The 17,501-nt window shown below is 52.0% G+C and overlaps 9 protein-coding genes across 9 annotated transcripts; 3 read left to right on the plus strand and 6 right to left on the minus strand.

Moving 5' to 3' along the window:
* Positions 1-216: 216 nt before the first annotated feature.
* Positions 217-2,943, minus strand: UCRPA7_6716 (putative cell cycle checkpoint protein rad17 protein; the record flags this gene model as incomplete). Its single annotated transcript, XM_007919253.1, has 1 exon — positions 217-2,943. The coding sequence occupies one exon, from the start codon at positions 2,941-2,943 to the stop codon at positions 217-219; it is 2,727 nt and encodes a 908-aa protein (XP_007917444.1).
* A 541-nt stretch (positions 2,944-3,484) lies between these two features.
* Positions 3,485-4,655, plus strand: UCRPA7_6717 (putative dna repair protein rad51 protein; the record flags this gene model as incomplete). Its single annotated transcript, XM_007919254.1, has 3 exons — positions 3,485-3,568; positions 3,640-3,787; positions 3,841-4,655. 3 exons carry the CDS (start codon positions 3,485-3,487, stop codon positions 4,653-4,655), a joined length of 1,047 nt encoding a protein of 348 aa, XP_007917445.1.
* A 415-nt stretch (positions 4,656-5,070) lies between these two features.
* On the minus strand, positions 5,071-6,339 carry UCRPA7_6718 (putative glycine cleavage system t protein; the record flags this gene model as incomplete). The annotated part of the gene is made up of 1 exon (XM_007919255.1): positions 5,071-6,339. The coding sequence occupies one exon, from the start codon at positions 6,337-6,339 to the stop codon at positions 5,071-5,073; it is 1,269 nt and encodes a 422-aa protein (XP_007917446.1).
* A 607-nt stretch (positions 6,340-6,946) lies between these two features.
* UCRPA7_6719 (putative mgs207 protein) lies at positions 6,947-8,173 on the minus strand (the record flags this gene model as incomplete). The annotated part of the gene is made up of 1 exon (XM_007919256.1): positions 6,947-8,173. The coding sequence occupies one exon, from the start codon at positions 8,171-8,173 to the stop codon at positions 6,947-6,949; it is 1,227 nt and encodes a 408-aa protein (XP_007917447.1).
* Positions 8,174-8,561: 388 nt separating this feature from the next.
* UCRPA7_6720 (putative ribulose-phosphate 3-epimerase protein) lies at positions 8,562-9,457 on the plus strand (the record flags this gene model as incomplete). Its single annotated transcript, XM_007919257.1, has 3 exons — positions 8,562-8,677; positions 8,757-9,129; positions 9,191-9,457. 3 exons carry the CDS (start codon positions 8,562-8,564, stop codon positions 9,455-9,457), a joined length of 756 nt encoding a protein of 251 aa, XP_007917448.1.
* Positions 9,458-9,838: 381 nt separating this feature from the next.
* Positions 9,839-10,129, minus strand: UCRPA7_6721 (putative nonselective cation channel protein; the record flags this gene model as incomplete). The annotated part of the gene is made up of 1 exon (XM_007919258.1): positions 9,839-10,129. The coding sequence occupies one exon, from the start codon at positions 10,127-10,129 to the stop codon at positions 9,839-9,841; it is 291 nt and encodes a 96-aa protein (XP_007917449.1).
* Positions 10,130-10,528: 399 nt separating this feature from the next.
* On the minus strand, positions 10,529-11,762 carry UCRPA7_6722 (putative nonselective cation channel protein; the record flags this gene model as incomplete). The annotated part of the gene is made up of 3 exons (XM_007919259.1): positions 10,529-11,488; positions 11,543-11,666; positions 11,722-11,762. The coding sequence occupies 3 exons, from the start codon at positions 11,760-11,762 to the stop codon at positions 10,529-10,531; spliced, it is 1,125 nt and encodes a 374-aa protein (XP_007917450.1).
* A 2,168-nt stretch (positions 11,763-13,930) lies between these two features.
* Positions 13,931-15,572, minus strand: UCRPA7_6723 (putative ccch zinc finger protein; the record flags this gene model as incomplete). The annotated part of the gene is made up of 4 exons (XM_007919260.1): positions 13,931-14,475; positions 14,536-15,336; positions 15,391-15,453; positions 15,524-15,572. 4 exons carry the CDS (start codon positions 15,570-15,572, stop codon positions 13,931-13,933), a joined length of 1,458 nt encoding a protein of 485 aa, XP_007917451.1.
* Positions 15,573-16,083: 511 nt separating this feature from the next.
* On the plus strand, positions 16,084-17,353 carry UCRPA7_6724 (putative transcription initiation factor iif protein; the record flags this gene model as incomplete). Its single annotated transcript, XM_007919261.1, has 4 exons — positions 16,084-16,350; positions 16,414-16,681; positions 16,738-16,943; positions 17,000-17,353. 4 exons carry the CDS (start codon positions 16,084-16,086, stop codon positions 17,351-17,353), a joined length of 1,095 nt encoding a protein of 364 aa, XP_007917452.1.
* Between the last annotated feature and the right edge of the window lie 148 nt (positions 17,354-17,501).

Raw genomic sequence — 17,501 nt, forward strand, 5'->3', positions numbered from 1 at the left:
CTGAAGGTTGAATTACACACAATTTTGATTCTCTATCAACGGTGGATGAGTTGGGCCTTGAGCCTCTCATGCAAACAACCTGCCCCAGGGTCGAAAGCATCCGTAATTTAATGTATGAGCGCCTGAAGCTCAGCCGATCCAGACCTGTCCGAGTTTGTCCAGTAAAACAATATAATACAGTAAAGTCCCTCACCACATAGTTTTGTGATATGTCCCTCAATCGTCTTCTATATCGTCGTCACTGAGGACGAGTTTGTGTACATGCAAATCACCAACCAGAGAACCCTCGCTCTGATCAGCCCGGCTACGAATGGCGGCCCTCTTCTTCCGAGGACTCGACTCATCCGTAGGTTTATCTGTCGCCCAAGCTTCGCCATTCGCGTCTTGTCCTTCGTCTGCTTCGTCGGATGACTCTTCGGTCTGTGGACCGCCGATTCCTTGGAAAGACACTATCTTCTCAAGATCACGCGTGCCCATGGACATGAACGAGCCTTTTCGACGCCGTGAAATATGCGCCATATAGGGCAGTCGCTCAAGGATCATCTCCTTTCGAGCCGAATTGCCCAAGGAGAGCAACGGGGCACTCTCTTCTTCCTCCTGAGCCTCCGGTTTTGGTGGTGGTTTACGGACATAGTTGAGTTCGGTCTTATTTGCTGCCCAGTCGCCGACACTGCTGCCTTTGTTCTTGCGGAACGCGGATGCCCCTTGCGTGAGGCTGGTCGTGGACTGGAGAGGGGTGATGGGCAAATCCTCTCCCTTCAACATCTTCGCTGCCCATACATCGACTAGACCCTCCAATTCCTCCTTAGCTCTCCATAATTTGATGCTCGTAGGGTAGAACATCTTGAATGAGTCTCCTCCCTTGCCGCCTCCAGAACCTAGAGTCATACGTTTCACGGGTGACGGTAGAGAAAACAGCAGACCGCGAACCGCGACTTGAAAAGCCATCTCATCTTGCCTTAAGATATGACTTCCCTGGTCCCTATTTCCAAAGCCGCTACCGAAGCCCTTGCCACCGAAGAATATGTCCCAAGACGGATTCAACAGGTCGCTCTCTGATAAGTATTCAATACAGTCATTGATGTAATCGACGGATGATTGTGGATCTGAGCGCCCGCTTGGCTCACAAGACAGGATGTAGTTCTCGTGCAGAGCAGAAATAAAAGTCGCGGTGTCTGTGCCTGTCTCATCAATGAGGGTATCGACGGATACCTGTGATCTTTTGGGCCGTGCATAATGGGCAAGATAATCCGGTAGCACCTCAGCCTCAGCTTCCTCAGAGCCTCTTGGAAATGGTGTCTCATCCCGCTTGTTGTAGACGACTTTACCAACGGCATGAAAGATACCCAAGCTTGCCTCTCTCTGTGAGATCAATTCAAGGCTTTCTGCCTCACCCTTGGTCAGGGCTTGGTCCTTGGAGGCTTTCTTCCCTTTGGTGAATGTGACCTTGGAGCCCCAATCTGCATCATCGTCCCCCTTGAGACAGAGAAATTCCAGCGAAGATATAGCATTTCTAATGTCGCCGATCTCTCCTAGCCGTCTCAGAACTTGTGGCCCTGGAGTCCGACGACGACCGGACTTTCTCGCTTCCTTCAAGACTACTAGTTCTAACGCCTTGGCGAGTAAAGTTGGAGCAATGTTGTTGAATTCTATCACGCCGGTTCCGGGATGCTTCAGAATTTCAGGGCCAAGGAGTCGATGCGCCGTAAAGCTGTCCGCAGATGCAGAGGTCGTTGTTAATAGTGTCTCAGATATTATCATTACGATGGGTATAATGGGTTCGTCGAGCCCCTGCCTTCCAAAAGTCGCTAGAGCAGGAGTGTTCGTTGCTAGAAAGTGCAATATTGATTTTCTGAACGCAGTCAACGCGCTTCCTGAGCGCATGAACGTGTTGGGGAACTCCTCGATGAGGATGATCCTCCGTTTGTCGTCTTCTGTGGAACCACTGTCCGTAGCTCCATGGTGTTTCGTATTCGCCGGTGCCGAATCATCCTCGAAATCAAGCTGACCAAATTTCCCTCCCCTTCCCATGAACTCCTCGAATTGTGCTGACGCCGATGAGTATCCTTGTGTGGCACCCAGTGATCCGGTAGGGTTCCTCCATTCCAAAATTTCACAGCCCATATCCTTGGCGAGCAATTGCATAGTTGCTGTCTTGCCAGTGCCGGCAGCACCCTTCAATATCAGTAGACGCTGTCGTAACTGTCCATTCGTGACATCCTCTAACCATTTCCGCACGTCAGCCACCTTCTTCTTGTGTACTGCCAGCTCGTCGAGATTGGCCGGCCCGAACCGTTCTGACCACGGGCGCTGATCGTCGTCAATGGCAGCGGAAGGCCCAGTAGGTTTGGGCGGCCGTAGGAATCTCTGGCTCGCACCTGCACTACTCGAAGCCGCAGGTTGCGAGCTTTCCCTGAATCGTTTCTTCGCGTTTTTGCCTACAAGACTCGACGCAGTGACATTTCGGACACCAATATCGTCATCTTCGGATATGGGATCGCTGATAATATCGTCCAATGGGCACGTATCAACCTTTCTAGTGCCGCTAGACGGTCCATCGGTCTGAACGCGCTGGGCTTGCTTGGAGAATAAGGTGAGGAGATCAGCAGATTTCCCCTTCTCATCAGAGAACTTCTTCTGCGTTTTGACCTTCTTCTCGGGGCTTGTGCTAGGACTCTTGGTGGTAGCTTTGGCCTGGCGTGCCAGGTTGGCAAGAGAGTTGGATGAGCCATTCGAGGAAGACTGGGCCAGCACGGATGGTCGAACGGGTTTCTTCACGGGGCTTGGCGATGCAGACGGCGCTCTATTTGCCCCGGCTTTCGAATCGGGGGAGGAGAACAGGAAGTTCTTCAGGCTGTTCCTGTTGGTTTGCGGCTTCTCATCCTCGTCATCCTCATCGGCCGCGACAATGTTCCGCTTGCGACGCTTCGCAGGCGGTGCCATTGCGGATCATGCAATATGCGGAGATGCAGCATCTGTCACTTGGGGGAAGCGATAGAGTGCCGTCGATGCTAGGATAGCAGGCAATTGGGCGTTGACAGGGAGATGCTTCACGAAGAAGAGGGCATGGGCTCGAGAGAGTGTAGGTGGTGTCGGCTTCAGCTGAGCCTTGCAGTGGGGGCCGCACCTAGAGCCTAGAGGAGGGTCACATCAGGGGCCCATCGGGCGGCGGATTAGCGCTGCTTTGGCCTAAGCTTAGCGCGTGTCTGCCTGTAAAGAGGTCATCTGACCTGGCGTCAGTCAAGCTCCTGCCTCCGCAAGAGCTCAAACGCGCTTTCCGTCCCGTCGCGTCAACAAACCACTGGGAAATTGGCAAACACCACAATCAGAATCGCCACCTCGCCATCTGCAGTTTGTGACGTCTCCCGTGCTCTTCCGTCCACTACAAAAGACGTCTCGGAAGCTTCATCCTCGCTGGATCTTCGAAGTTCTCAAGCCTACACATTACTGCTGCACACGGCCACTACCTCTCGCCATGACGCAAATGGAGGAATATGATCCCGCCCAGGAGGGCGAGGATGGTAGCATGACCGGCCCTGGCGCTCCTACGCCTCTCACGGCTCTCGAGGTATGCTCAAATCTGCCCTTGCGAGATAATTTCCGGTCAATGCATATTTACTCACAATTATTCGTGTGAAGGGCATTGCAGGCCTCACCAAGCGTGATATCCAGCTTGTTGTTGATGGCGGATTCAACACCGTCGAGTCGGTGGCCTATACGCCACGCAGAGTTCTTGAGCAGATCAAAGGCATTTCAGAACAGAAAGCCGCCAAGATCCTCGGAGAGGGTAGGTCAAGTTCATGAATTCAGCCCTTAGCTACTTACTGACCAAATTTGTAGCGTCTAAGCTGGTTCCCATGGGCTTCACTACTGCCACAGAGATGCACCAGCGCCGCAGTGAGCTAATATCGATCACAACTGGTTCAAAGAACCTCGACACACTTCTCGCTGGCGGTGTTGAGACTGGTTCCGTGACCGAGATTTTCGGTGAATTCAGGACTGGCAAATCTCAGATATGCCACACACTTGCGGTGACTTGCCAACTTCCATTTGACATGGGAGGTGGCGAAGGCAAGTGTCTATACATCGATACTGAGGGCACTTTCCGACCGGTCCGGCTCCTCTCCGTCGCGAACCGCTATGGTCTGTCCGGCGAAGAGGTCCTTGATAATGTGGCTTATGCCCGTGCTTACAACTCCGATCACCAACTGCAACTTCTGAATCAAGCAGCCGCGATGATGTGCGAGACGAGATTTTCCCTTCTGATTGTCGACTCGGCCACATCTCTGTATCGCACAGATTTCCTGGGGCGAGGAGAGTTGAGCAGTCGTCAGACACATCTAGCCAAGTTCATGCGAACTCTGCAGCGACTGGCTGATGAGTTCGGCATTGCGGTCGTTATCACAAATCAGGTCGTGGCCCAGGTCGATGGTGGCCCATCTGCGATGTTCAACCCAGACCCGAAGAAACCCATTGGGGGCAACATCATTGCTCACGCCAGTACGACGCGAATCAGCTTGAAGAAGGGCCGAGGAGAGACGAGAATCGCCAAGATTTATGACAGTCCATGCTTACCCGAGAGTGACACATTGTTTGCCATCAACGAGGACGGTATTGGCGACCCGAGCCCGAAGGACATGGAGAAGGCCGGATGATTAGAATGACGGACTACAGGCAATTGTACGTGTTATGGTAGGTGACGGGGTAATTACGAGAATGGAGTACTGCAGCTAGGCGATATAGGATGCCTTTCCCCCTCGAGCTTCTTGATTTTAGCATGCATAGTGGCTGGCGTTTGCGATCATATCTACTTTCAGAGCCAGAAGTGTGCTCGGTGCTTCATGTACAATCTTTTGCTGAATTGCGTCTTAGAGAAAATCATATTAACTCATGCGTCAAACTCCGCTCCTGGATTGGATATGTGGAATACCGGATGTGCTGCCTAGACTAAACCGTTTGCGCCAGAAAGACGGAGACTTTTGTTGAGAGAAGCCCTCCTGCCGAAAATACCTGTATTGCTTTTGACTTGTACAAGATCGATCCACACCACCCAACATAGTATAGTAGTATCTACGCAGGCGCGGCGCCTTTCCAGTACTTTGTCGGCACAAACGGCATCTTTGTCACAGTGGCTTTCCTGTTGCGGCCCCGAACAACAACGTCCACCTCAGTGCCTGACTTGTGGAAACCATCTTTGATATATCCCATGGCAATGTTCTTGCCCAGCGTCGGGCTCGGGCACCCACTCGTTACGGTACCAATCTTCTCGCCCTCCTTGCTCACAATCTCGGCGCCCTCTCTGGCCGGTGCTCCTTCGACAACAAGACCAATGCGCCTGCGCTCAACGCCAAGACCACCCTTGGTCTTGGGTACGAGCTGCTTCGTGATGACTTCAGCACCGTGGAAGCCTCCGCTCGTCCTCCTCTCCTTGGGAATAACCCAGCTCAGAGCAGCCTCGACGGGCGTCGTTGTGTCATCCAGGTCATGGCCGTACAAGCACATGCCTGCCTCCAGTCTCAAGCTGTCACGAGCTCCCAGTCCGGCGAACTGTAGTTTCTCCGGCCCCGCAGCCAGAAGGGCCTCGGTCACGGCAACGGCCTCCTCCGGCCGGATGGAAATCTCGAAGCCATCCTCGCCAGTGTACCCACCTCTGCTGATTAAAATAGGGCTAGACAGCTTGTTGTCTTGAAGCTTGGCCATCCCGTAAATCGAGGAACCAAAGTACAGCTGCTTCAGGTCCACCTTGTCAGGCTCAGCGAGGATTTCGTTCAGGATCTCAGCGCTCAATGGGCCCTGGAGCGCGACCAGGCCCCAGCCCTCGAGCTTCTCGTGGGTCACATTGTCCACACCGCTAAGCTCCTTCTCGAAGTACGCATCGTCCTTCTCCCTGCACGCCGCGTTCGTGACCACGTAGAACGTGTCATCGGCCAGCTTGGTGATGATTGTATCGTCCACGATTCCTCCCGTCTTGGGGTGAAGGAGTGTGCTCAGCGTGCTGCGGTGCTGACCTAGGCCCTTGGCGTCGGACGGAGTGACCTTCTGCAGGAAGTCCGCGGCGCCGTCTCCGCGGAAGATGCGCTGGACCATGTGGCTGACATCGAAGAGGGAGGCCTTCTCGCGGGTGAAGTTGTGGGAGGCGCTGACGGACAGTGACGAGTACTGCACGGGCATGTGAAAGCCGCCGAAGGGGACCATCTTGCCGCCATGGGCGAGGTGGAGGTCGTAGAGCGGCGTCTTCTGGAGCTCACCCTGTGAGTCGGAGGGAGCGGAGGCGTAGGATCTGGAGGCGGCGGGACTCGCTGCCAGCGCGAGCCATGTCGGACGCAGCTGGCGGTGCATCGGGGAGGCAGAGCTCGGTGACAAGCGGGCGGCTCGTGACGGTGCGCTGCTGAGAGCGAGGGCCCCACGAGCAGCAGCTCGGAGGCCATTCTGTTGCCTCGCAATCGACTTGACGGCCTGCATTGTGGGCAATTGCCAACTTGAACACAGCTCAAAGTCTACCTGGAGACTTAGCAACTGCTATCGAGGGTCGTCGAGGCAGACTATTTATCGATCGGTGAGACAGCCCCGGTGCCGAAGGTAGTACCGATGACGGGATGGTGGGGCGAGAATCGGTTCCAGTCGGCCGGACCAATTCACGATCACTGACTTATCAGCGGTGTTGCTGAATGTCGAATAAGTAGAAGAGGTCTGTAAGTTCACAAAGACAGCTGGTTTTTGCCAAACGTAGATTTTTTTTGAATTAACTGGCTTGTCAGAAAGGAGTGGAAGTATCCAACAGCTATCCATTTCCGATTCAATTTTGAGTACCATCATACCATGCGTTAACACTAGCAAGGTGCACTAATGCTCAACAACCAGCGCCAATGCCCGGACTGTCAACTCCGTTTTAAAGTCACGAATCCTACAGTCACCCGCAACAGAACTTACCAGAGAATCAAAGACACTAAAACGTCCAACCTTCGAAATCGTCGACGAACCTCACGGCTGCCGCTAAGTATCGATCATGGACATCGCCCCAGGTCCGTGCTGCCTCCTTCATGGCTCTAACACCCTTGACGAAGTGTGCATCGGTGGCCCATCGCGAGTTGATCGCCTTGTCCTCCACGTATGTCCACCCTTTGCCTGACGGAGACGGAATGTAGTCAGGATCGATTTTGGGTCGCAGCTCCGCGATGTATACTGCCAGCGTCAACAGCCACCATTCCCTAACCAGGTTGACATGGAACTTGACAGGAATGACTGGCAGAAGTATCCTGACGGCGTGGCTGGTTGTAAGTAGATGAACGACAAAGAAATTATACGAGTGAGTTCCCGGTGGTACGGTTGCAACAAGGAGGGCGACTGCTGCCTCCTGGGATTCCTGGAATTGCTTTAGGGGATCCTCAAACTTCCACGCATTCCAGTACTCCAGAATGAGTGGCTCGTGCTTCTCAAACAGAACATCAATATTGTCAAACCCGCGGTCTTTGAAGAGGCCGTCGAAGCGCGTGTCTTGCTGGAGCTTGTGCAGGAGATCGAGAGGCGACGTCGAGCTGAACGGCGACGGCTTCGTATATGACTTGTCGTCGATGTACTTGTGGAAGTAGTTGTATTGCACTGCAGAAAGCCCCAGAGCCTCCATGGCAATCTCACGGTTGTCCATCTCATAGGCATATCCCAGATGGATCAACGGATGTCCCAGCCCACCAATGAGTCCATTCACAAGAGGTTGCTCTCCACTGAATATGTACTCGTCCACGACCTTCTTCCAATTGTACGAATGCTTCGATACCAAGGCATCTTCAAAGAAGTCAATGAAAGCCCTCTGGTAAAGCTTGTCGCCTAGGAACTCTCTCCAGTCCTCCTCGGTGAGCTCGGCGGGCGAGTCCTCCCACGGCTCAAGCTCCTGGGCCTCCTTGTCGTAGATGTGATGCAATTGGTCAACGCTTGCGCCTAGCAGGTACGCCGACGACAGAATGTGTGGCATGTGGTTGTCGAACCGCAGGTCATGGTAGATGATGGAGTGGTTGACGTGGTTTGCGCGGATCAGGTGCTTCAGCGTCCGCGGCCGCTTCTCTGGAGCTGTCTCGACATTGTGGACCTCGACGGGATCGAGTTTGATGGCCTGTGATGCGTTGCCGGATGAGACGAATTGATTGATGATAGGCACGTAGGAGAGTAGGTTCGCCATCTTCGTTGTGCCTCTTATACTCCGCTATGGAGGCATCATCGGTGTATGGGTTGGAGAATATCGGGCACTGGTGTCATTCTTGTGAAGCTCCTCAGTGCACAACACTTTATTTGTTGGGGCTTGTTGGCTGTGACGTCGCCCATCGCCCGGTGGTCTGGACCCTTGTGCAGCCCGCCTTAGCCGCTAATTGCCGTCGCATTGACAAGCAGTTGGTTGGGTGATTATTGACTTAAGTTAATAGCTCCTGATACACGCCTGCGTCAGATAGCCCCGCCCCCACCTCAAAAAGCTCCAGCATAGTAGAATCTCCAGACTTGAATTTCATCTACAATCCAAAATCTCGCGATCTTCCTACACACATCTCCAAGAGGCATTGCACCCCTTCACCATGGCTCCGAATGCTATCATTGCTCCCTCAATCCTGTCGGCGGACTTCGCCAAGCTGGGAGAGGAATGCGCAAAGACAATAGCCCAGGGGGCTGACTGGCTCCATGTTGACATCATGTAAGTCCTAGCTCTTCGTTCTCGAGATACCGCTTTGCTCTGGGATGGTCCCTAGTCTGACTATTTCTCTATGCATCAGGGACGGCCATTTTGTTCCCAACATCACCTTTGGCGCTCCTGTAGTTGCCAAGATCCGCCCGCATGTCGACCGGCCCACCACAGCCTACGGACGAGGCACCTTCGACTGCCACATGATGATCGCGGAGCCCAAGAAGTGGGTCAAGGACTTCAAGAAGGCTGGTTGCGATCTATATTGCTTCCACTATGAGGCTGCGTTCTCCGATGCCTCCGAGGACCCGTTCGGCAAGTCGGATGTGAAAACGAGCCCGAAGGAGCTGATCAGGTACATCCATGAGTGCGGCCTGCAAGCCGGTATCGCCATCAAGCCCAAGACAAGCGTCGATGTACTATGGGACATTCTCGAGACGACCGATGATAAGGAGCGACCAGATGTCAGTATATAATGTTCCAGCATGCTTGAGGCTCCGGAGATGAGACTAATACGTTTGGTAGATGGTTCTGATCATGACGGTGGAGCCAGGGTTTGGAGGACAGAAGTTCATGGCATCTGAGCTGCCCAAGGTGGAGGCGCTACGGAAACGATACCCCGACTTGAACATCGAAGTCGACGGCGGCCTTGGACCTGGCACGATCGATCAGGCGGCCGACGCCGGAGCCAATGTCATTGTCGCAGGAAGCGCGGTATTCGGTGCCAAGGACCCCTCAGAGGTTATTGCTCTATTAAGAGAGACATGCGACAAGAAGAACGGAAAGCTGTAAGAGGGATTGATGGCCCCTCATTGATGCTGTTGATGATGTCACGAGAAGGAGTTGTAAGCAATTTATTGGGTATAGAGGCTTGCTACTCGAAGGCAATAGAAAATATCTGACTATATCTCAAACCGCACTATTTTGCTCAAGTGCTGAGGCTATCGAGCTTTTATGTCATATTCTTTACCCAGTGTAAACCTCAATTAACTAAGCGTGATTCTACCCCTATTCAGGTTGACTACGCTGTGTCTAGGCATGGAGTCTTATGAGCGATTCTATGTCACTGTTAACTTGGAAACTTAGTGCTTCCAGGATGAACTGACCTGAGTAGAACCCATCTAGATGACATACACATAGCAGCAGCATTTGTTTTCAACGCGAAGTCGTCCGTTACATGACAACGCATCTCATCTCGCATCCAGGGTCGGCTCTATTCACGCCTCCTCCGAACTTGATGCCCCTCTCCAGCTTGACTAGCATGCGGATTCTGTTGTAATCGTACACTCCACCAAAATAGTGAATTGGGCAGTGCTCGCAGTCGTAGTACTTCATCGCCGGTTTGCAAATGCCATTGGCGATATCCGGGCATGTGCAGAAGCCCATGCCATAGCCGCATTGCTCATCGACACGGAGCCACCGGCAGCCGCAGCCTCGACTTCGGTAAAGAGCTGTGTTGCACATCGTGGAGGTGTCGAAGCGGTGGGGGTAGTTCAAGGTTGAATTCTGGCTGTTGCTTGCTCTTGATTGTTTCGTTTCCATTACATCTGAGGGTAAATTGTTTTCAAACATGTGTAGGTATAGGCATTCAACTCGAGAACTTGACTATGATTCATCAAGACGACGCATAGGATCAAATCTTAGACAATTGACGCAATAACAGTCATTCATATTTAAAAACGGCTATGTATGGTATCTCATGCTATACTTTACAATCTAAACAAATCATCCAAGACTAATGAGTAGCCAACGCTTTGCAGGGAAGTAACTACCACACGAGTTTCCCCTTAATCATTTATCTCTATACTGATACACCTTGACACGGCGAGGGCGTTTTCATCGGTTCGGGCTGGCATGAATGATTCATTGCTCGTCCGCCGTCCGATCTAAGTCTCTGAGTGTACCGGTCTTGCCCGCTTCGGACTCCTCTTCCATGCTCTGGTCATCATCCAGGTCGCCAACAAGTTTCGCCAACATTGCCTCGATACGGGCATTGCTCTCCTCAAGAGCCTCAATTCTCGTCGATAGATCGCTCATCTCCTCGCTGTCACCAAGGATTCCAGAGATCTCTTGTCTGAGACCGGGAAATGGCGCAATGCTGTCCCTCCTGCTGACCATCTTGAGTGGTTTAGGCTGCGGCGTCTGTCGACCGTCTGAATCTGTCCGTCCATCTCTGTCACCATCCGCGTCCTTGCGCGAATCATCTTTCCGCGTGTCCTCCTTACGTTTACTGAAAGGAAGATTGGGCGAGTCCACGGTGTTGTTCCGAGTGAATTGGCGCCGGATCAGATGGCGCGTCAACTCGTCATCGACCGCAATATCCTCCTCAATCTCATCGGGCGGTGGCAACTCAAATACCGAGTGTATGTCTCCGTGTGTCGTAATGCGCCATTTCTCCCAGAACCATTGCCTCGACCGGTCACCCGCCGTATTATTCATGGTCGTCACCCCATCTACGGGGTCTAGAGGCAGTATGCTACGGCGTTCAAGGACGGCGATGATGAGGAGCAGCGGCAGATTGAGCAATCGCACTGCTGCCACATGAATCTTGTGGAACCATCGCGGGTTCACGAGAAATTTAAGGGGTACGAGAATGAACATCGCAAGAATGTTGAACGGTGGCTGGTAAGCAAATATGGCATCTCCCTTGACGCCTTCCAGAGTAAGTACAGCATGGCGAAATTGAATCTCGGCAGTAGCGTTAGAGACAATTGTGCTGAATGTGTTAGACAACATTGACACGAGGATAGTGAGGAATAGAGTGTTGCCTAGGAAGGCAAAGGCAACCATAAGTGAAGGCCCGAGAAGCCAGTGGAATTCAGGCTACAGGGTGCACGTTAGTATGAGGTAGATGCATTAGTAGGGCATATATCTTACCGCTTGCTGTATCCCGGTGCCGTCAAGACCAAACCAGATCCATAACATCCACTTGCTGACAGTGACTGGAGAATGAGCACCCTCGCCAAGCCAAATGAGGGAGAGTAGAAAGCCTGCGAAACACCTAGAGCCAGGGTCGTTAGCTCCACACAAGGAACTTTATTAGATAGGATACTTACCAGGCTGCGATGCCAGTAAGCAGGGTGAAGTCGGCCATCATAGCTCGAAGAGAGACAAATAGGAGGTTGTTCGACAAGAGATTAAAGGCAAGTCGAGGGACAAGGACTGGCGCGGCAATAGCGAGCACATCGAGAGCCTGTTGACCTGGCGCAATCGAGCCGATTCGCCATCCGTGGATCCGAAGTATGAGGTAGGCCCAATAGATGATGCCAAAACTCACGTCGAGAAATGCCCACAAGTTTTGTGTATAAACGTGCCTGTCACGCAAATGAGCCGAAATTCACTGCTATGGGGAAATAAGGGGGAACTCACCAGCCGTGTTCTAAGATCGTAGCGAATTGATCCAAAACCCAGCCGAATGCATACACAGAAAAGGCCACTTCAAGAACACTAAGCCTTGATGGATCTCGTTCTGCCATAAAGACCAAGTAAAGAAACAGGAGAATAATGAATTGCATAATCTCCAAGATGTTTCTGGTACGGGGCACAATGAGGCGGTATTGGTTCAGGATAGGTGATGCTCGAGGGTCATACAATGATATGGGCTTCTGCTTATAACGATCTGGAATGATATCAAGAAAGCTCGAGGGCGTATAAATGATTCTGCCTTCATAAATTGCATCGATGCTTTTCAATGTTAGACGATTTATCGTGGCTGTATTTGGATTTTTACTTACACCTTCTGACAAGACGTTGAGCTCAGAAAGAGCTTGCTTTCGCTGAGGATTGCAACCTCTAGGGCCGGTAGTGTGGTATGGTATGTCCAAGAGGTCGACTCTAGGGCTTGTTGACGAATCTCCTCTGGCGCATTCTGAAACGGCTCGAATCCTGCGACGAGGATGTGAGCAAGCACGAGAAGACCTTCGGCGCCGTCATTGTCCTCGTTGAATCGACGTAAAATCCTTGTGGCAACAAGCTCACACAAGATAGCTCGTGTCCAGTTGACGTTTTGCCGATTGTGCAAATGCGATTGTTCGTGCAGGAACTGTGCGCGATTGACAAGCAAACAATATACTAAGAGCAGGTCAGCATTGACGTTTCGTCAGAGACTGTGAATTCGACACAGCATTGTAATTTGATCGATTAACATGAGTGACATCAACGAGCGGTATAACATACTTATTGAGATATCATCGAGTTCGTAAAGCTTGTCGACCAAAGGCCGCACAACGGATATGTTAATACGCACATCCCGTAACTGCTCTAGACTCAAGTAATCCTCAACTATCGAGATGATATCTCTTCGTATTCGGTGGATATTTGTGTAGACTGGCAGATGAGAGTGAGGGTTCGCAACACAGGAGAAGAGCGGTTCTGGCTCTGGCTCGTGACTGAACTGATTTCTCAGCAGCAAAGGCCGGCGTTCAGGCTCTTGCACTTGGACCCTCCGACGTTGAGGCCGGCTATTGCTGCGTTCACGTTCCGACATCCTCTCAGCCCGTACGTGTGTTCTGGAGAACAGTAATGAAGCCTTGCAATGGCCAAGAACTTCACTGAGCCGCGATCACCTCATAAGACTCAACGAAATGAAAATCTTGTTAGAGACGTGCGCTGTGGTTTCGTGCCACTTTATCAGACGCACATTAATGACGCTCTTTACTGCATCGCGTCAGCCCAAGGATTCAGTCGATTTGTTGTTAGAGGTAAAGTCCATAGACAGCGACAATGTCAAGTTCTGGTGAAGAGTGTGGATGAATGATGAAACTCAGGATCTAGACCAAAGACCTTAGATAAGACAAACCCAAATGACGCAGGCATTCACGCTAGACTAAAATATCCTTGCCAAGTACGCTAAGCTTACAGTACCCGACGGGCCACTACCGCCCCCCACAGCGCACAAGATTCACTTGTGGGGGCGAAGTCACCTCTGTGATCATGCCCAAGCATCAAAACACCAAAGCTCCAAGGGGAGGTCATGTTATGTAAATAGATCGTTTCATGTGACTAATTCGCAGACTTATACAAGTACTTTCTTTCATTACTTCTTCCTCTATTGCAGCTATGCTATCGTGGTATCTTGTCTATGCTTCTGAGGCAACCAGGAACCAAATCAAATGCCTGTCAAGAGACGCGGCAATCCAAACCAAGCAGACGTAACTCAAATAACAAGGGGTAGCAAGAAGAATGGTCCCGCATCACGAGCCGGCGATGGACTCTGAAGAGATAGGACTTATCTTAGGTAGGAATAGGGATCCAAAAAGATCAACATCACAGCTGGATGAAGTCCTTTTGGTCGGTAAATTCGACCGCGAGAGAGTCATCTTCCCCAATGAACTCTTCAACCTCGTCAGAGTCAACGTCGTCACTGTCGACCGCATCTCCGTCATCGTCGTCGCTGGAGATGTCTTCCTCCTCCTTCTCCGGCTTTTGCTCGCGAGCAGCCGCGGCTTTTCGGAGGACGCTTGCCCTCTCTCGATGGGGAAGTTTACAGCGTTTGTTCTTACAGATACCGGTATTACTGAAGTCGGGGCACTCGAAAACATGTCGATCTGTGCAATCGATACCATTTTCGCAGTAGCCATAGAATCCGAAGGCTCGGCAAACCGGGGCACTTGGGGCTACCTTCACGTGAGTAAAACGGCAGTTGGTATTCGAGCAGTTGCCCTTGAGGAAATGCACGCAGGTCGGCGTGCGCTCGGGAGTAAGGAGATGAGAAAGATCGCATGAATCGCCGTTCGCACACTCGCCTCTCTGAAGAAAATCTTTGCAAACGGCAACTGTAGACGGGTTGTGGTTGTAGCGGCACTGGGGACCTTTCGGGCAAGAACCTGAAGCACAAAGTGTACATGTCAGTAAATTTCCAGAGAACATACCATGACCCTGACACGAAAAGTCCGTCGTCGCGGGATCCGAGAAGTGGAGTAGGGAGATACCGGTCGTGGAGAAGACCTGACACGGCTGGTCGATCTTCTTGATAGCGCCAGAGCGACTAGTGTTGCTTTGCGTTAGATACTGCATGCCGTCAGAGAGGGCGACGTACCGCTGCGCCTTCACAATGCCATGTCGATAAAGATTGCCATTCTTGCTTCGATAGAACTTAACTCCAGCAATGGTGGCAGTCTTTGGTGTGGCGGTGGGCGGATTGTTGTCACCTTCACGAGCGTAAGCACCAGTCGAGCATGCTTGACCTGGTTGCGAAAACACACCGGGTAATTTGACAAGCTTGCTGCCATTCTTCGTGACACGAAAGCGGATTCCATCAAGCGTCACCTCGTAGTTGGCTGCGACAGAAGCGTTAGTAGACGCGACCACGGCGGTACCGTTGGCTGCGCGGTTGAAATGATTGAAAAGCTTGCTACGCTCCCGGTCATTCCTTTGTTGCTGCTTCTGGAGGCGGGTCTGCTCAATAGCTTTTGTCCGTGCCTGACTCTCCTTCTCGAATACATTGGTGTTGATAAGTTGAAGATGGCGGTCGCTCTTTGTCACCCACGAGGTGGTGGATGCATCAGAGGCGGCGCCAGAATCAGCATCAGATTTGCTCGACGACGTCGCGCCGTTGAGAACAAGAGTTCTGTGTCGATGCGGCGCGGGTTTTGCGACGCGATAGCCACCGCGCGGCGCGTATGAAGCCCGGCCGTGGCCGCGATAGAAACCTCGGCCTGTACCAGGAGCATCTTGGGGACTGTTAAAACCAGCTGTTGCTGTTGTTTGCGGTGGCGAGAACGTACGAATCGGTGCGTGGGAGGTGACGCTGAGACCTGCTGCCTGGTTCTTGTGACGGTTAATTTGACCTACCGTTGAATGATGGTTAGCGGAGTGATTTGCGAGTACGAGGCTCTTTTAACGTAGGAGCAAACTCACCAGCCAGTTGACTGATTTGAGCCATCAAGGCTCTGTCTTCTTCTGACATTGTTGACGAAGTTGCGCTTTCCTTGTTAGAAGATGTTTGTCGTCGAATCTGGATGAATGTAGATAAAGAGAGTGAGATGAGAACAATCTTAGGAGGGAGGAGGGGAGTTTGCCGGATTGCTGGTTGTGAGGGTGAAGTCGCGAGAAGGAAGATGATGGAGATGGAAAGAAATATTGTTTTTGGCGTTTATGACTGTACGATGAGGTAGGTATATACCTACCAACGGCACTTAGATTAGCATATGACCATGCCGCCCGTCTGATGTGCGGCGCTAAGTCTGGCCAATGACTGCCCCTCCTCACTGACTCTAGGTACTACCTACCAGTGGACCTTAGCTAGACGGCTGTTTGATGGGTGTAGCTTTGTTCCTGCTTCCCATGCCGAAATCCGCTTCCGTCATAGGTTCCCCAGCTCTGCTTCACTTTCTTTGACTGCGCTCTTCTTTCAGCGCGACAACAAAGAACGCAAATTAGGGTACTACCGCCCTGCGACGGTCCATCGAGGAGCCAAGATGGCGGACCAAGTTGCCATCAAGCCCGATCCTGAGGCCGACGAGGGCTCTCCAATGGCGCTCGACGACGATGCCTACGAAGATGCCGGGGACGTCGATCTCGAATTCTACCAGCCTATCCTTCCCGGCGATCAGAAGAACCCCGAAGACGACATGATACTCGGCCGGATCCCCAAGTATCTGTGGTCGGCCTGGGGCAGCCTAGATGACGAGGCGCCTCTCGAGGTCGGCAAGGTTCGCAGGTGGACGGATCCCAAGACAGGACAGGTATGAAGGCTGCAAGACAAGCATTGATTGGTTGGTTTGGCAATTGTATCTAACAGTCGTCAGATCCGCATGGCGATATTGTTGAATCCAGGCCGCGCGGAGCATCAGAATCTACCCAAGGAATATAACCTGGAGGTGCAGGAGCATAATTTGAGGAACACATTTGTCTTTTCAGAGGCCGATCTTGAAGGATACAAGTCAAAGAACAAGGCGCGGCAGCAGGCCGCTGATGCTGGTATCCCATCACATCTCCTCAGGGCCAAGGAGAAACCAGCTCCAACCCCAGGTGGCAAACGAGGAAGGCAGGAATACTTCCGCAAGGTTATCCCGAGTGTGTTACACCTGCGCGTAACTCTGCTGACCACTGTATACTGAACGATATCACAGAAAAGACGAGAATAGCCGGGCGACTCCGCACAGAAGTAAGCGCGAACCCTATCGAGAATGATGAAACCCAGCATCTACTCTATGTGCGTGCCCAAGAGGCTGTCAAGCCGAACAGTACGCTGCACATTGTGGACCATCATCTTGTCAGGTCCAATGTTGCTCAAGCAGGAACGGCCACGGGCAACAAGGTCTTCAGCTCATTTATTGTGAGTTTCTCTGTGATGTCCTTTAGGTGTGCAATTGGAACTAACGAGGAATCTAGAAAACGGGCGAGAAACCGAACAAGCAGAAGAGGGCGGAGATGAAGACGGCTCGTATGCCAGAGAACGAACTGCTCGACAGGATTTTCCTCCTCTTTGGAGAGTTCAAGTATTGGTCCATGAAGGCTCTGCGCGGGAGGATTCCGCAACCAGAGGCTTACTTGCGGTCCACGTTGGAGAAAGTCGCCGATTTGCACAAGAGCGGACGCTTTGCCAATACGTGGTCATTGAAACCGGAGCATGAGCGCCCCGTGGAGGGCGTAGCAGAGATGGCGCCGGATGCCAACCTTGACGATTCCGAAGGCGATGGAGACGAGGAGGATGACGAGAATGTCAAGATGGAAGACGTCCTGTGATTAGGATGAGAAAATGTATTACTACAGATCAGCTTGAGTCAAGCTACATTTGATCAAGCGGTCTCTAATGTGTTGGCGTTGGCGGCAAATGGCTGGTATATAGGCATGAAATGGCCGTAGAGGAAGATCGATGACACGATACCCGTAG

This window comes from Phaeoacremonium minimum (assembly GCF_000392275.1).
Source record: "Phaeoacremonium minimum UCRPA7 unplaced genomic scaffold PA7_03_scaffold_492, whole genome shotgun sequence".
NCBI lineage: Eukaryota > Fungi > Ascomycota > Sordariomycetes > Togniniales > Togniniaceae > Phaeoacremonium > Phaeoacremonium minimum.